General features: G+C 50.2%; 1 protein-coding gene across 1 annotated transcript in view; it reads right to left on the bottom strand.

Moving 5' to 3' along the window:
- Usp50 (ubiquitin specific peptidase 50) overlaps positions 1 to 956 on the bottom strand; it is a 21,900-nt gene extending 20,944 nt beyond the window's left edge. The window contains 1 exon segment of the mRNA XM_055605277.1: positions 901 to 956. Coding sequence (XP_055461252.1) covers positions 901 to 956 — 56 coding nt within the window.
- Between the last annotated feature and the right edge of the window lie 461 nt (positions 957 to 1,417).

Here is a 1,417-nt window from a genome sequence, read left to right as displayed (position 1 = left end):
GGAAGGAAGGAAGGAAGGAAGGAAGGAAGGAAGGAAGGAAGGAAGGACGGACACACTGGGGCCTGAAGAGATGGTTCAGCAGTTAAGAGCACTTTCTGTTCTTTCAGAAGAGCCTGGCTCACTTCCCAGCACCTGTGACAGCTTAAAGCCATCTAACTCCATTTGCAGGGGATGGAATGCCCTCTTCTGGCCTCCAAGGGCACTGCTTTGGTACACTTACAGGCCTGCAAAACATTCATATACATAAAATAAAATCTTTTTTGTTTGTTTGTTTGTTTTTGTGTGTCTATGTGTGTGTGTCTCTGGGTAGCCCTGGCTGTCCTGGACTCACTTTGTAGACCAGGCTGGCCTCAAACTCACAGAGATCCACCTGCTTCTGCCTCCCCAAGTGCTGGGATTACAGGCTTGCGCCACTGAGCCTGGCAAAAAAGAACACAATGACTTATTTAGGATCGCCTTAATGTGAGAGGAGGGATTGGAGCACCTGCCCCGCTTGCAAACATGAGAGACACTGCAGGCTCCAGGCCGCTTTTCCGGGCAGAGCTTCCTTTTATTGTCTGGCCTGTATCACTAGGGCCACTCAACACTTTCATCCTCTATGATCTTGCATGTCCTGAATCTAAAATTAGGATGCCACAGATACAGCGGCCTCACTCAGTCACACGGCTGGGCCGGCTGGTACATGGGGGGTCGCCTTCGCTTTTATTCACTGATTTCACAGAGGCCCTGGAGTGCCTGCTTGGAAAGTACTTGTGTGTTACCTCTTTGGGGTCCTTCGTGGGTCAAATCCAGTAGAGCCCTCCCACATGGAGCACGTGCCCCGACTCCTCTGGGCGAGGCCCTTCCCCCAGTCCTAAGCTAATCTATACATCTCTAAAGGCACAGCACAGAGAGGCTCACAGGACGTAGTAGGCGCTGAAGTCATCCGAAGGGAACGGCCGATGATGCGAAGTCATGTTCGTGGGTGCACGCTGGACCTTTCGCTTCTACTTGGGAGCTAAATTTGATCCTTTTAACTTCATCTCTTCAAGACTGTTTCCCTGGCCTTTTGTTTTGCTTTGCAGCAGTCTGAATGCGCTTCCTCCTTTTAGTTGCTGCAGACCGAGTTCACCTGACTCAGGCCTGTTCCAACTTGGATCATTCCTCGCATCACAATAGTTTCCCTTCATACCAAGGCTCTAGCGTGTTGTCACGGGATACAGTCACTTGGTTGTTTGAAATGCTTTTGAAAGATCACCTTTCTGAGAATGAACTGTCCCTGCCTCTACTCCTCCTCCGAGCACCAGCAGAGAGCAGGCAAAGAGCCCTTAGAGCAATATATTTATCCCAGATAGAGAACTGAAGACAGGCCAAAGGAAGCACACCACTGAAGTCCAACTTGGGGAGCCAATGGGCTTTCTTTACTGGGGTCACTTAC

The sequence above is a fragment of the Psammomys obesus genome, unplaced genomic scaffold (genome assembly GCF_907164565.1).
Source record: "Psammomys obesus unplaced genomic scaffold, mPsaObe1.curated_primary_1811, whole genome shotgun sequence".
Lineage (NCBI taxonomy): Eukaryota > Metazoa > Chordata > Mammalia > Rodentia > Muridae > Psammomys > Psammomys obesus.
This window is presented reverse-complemented; position numbering and strand designations above follow the sequence as displayed.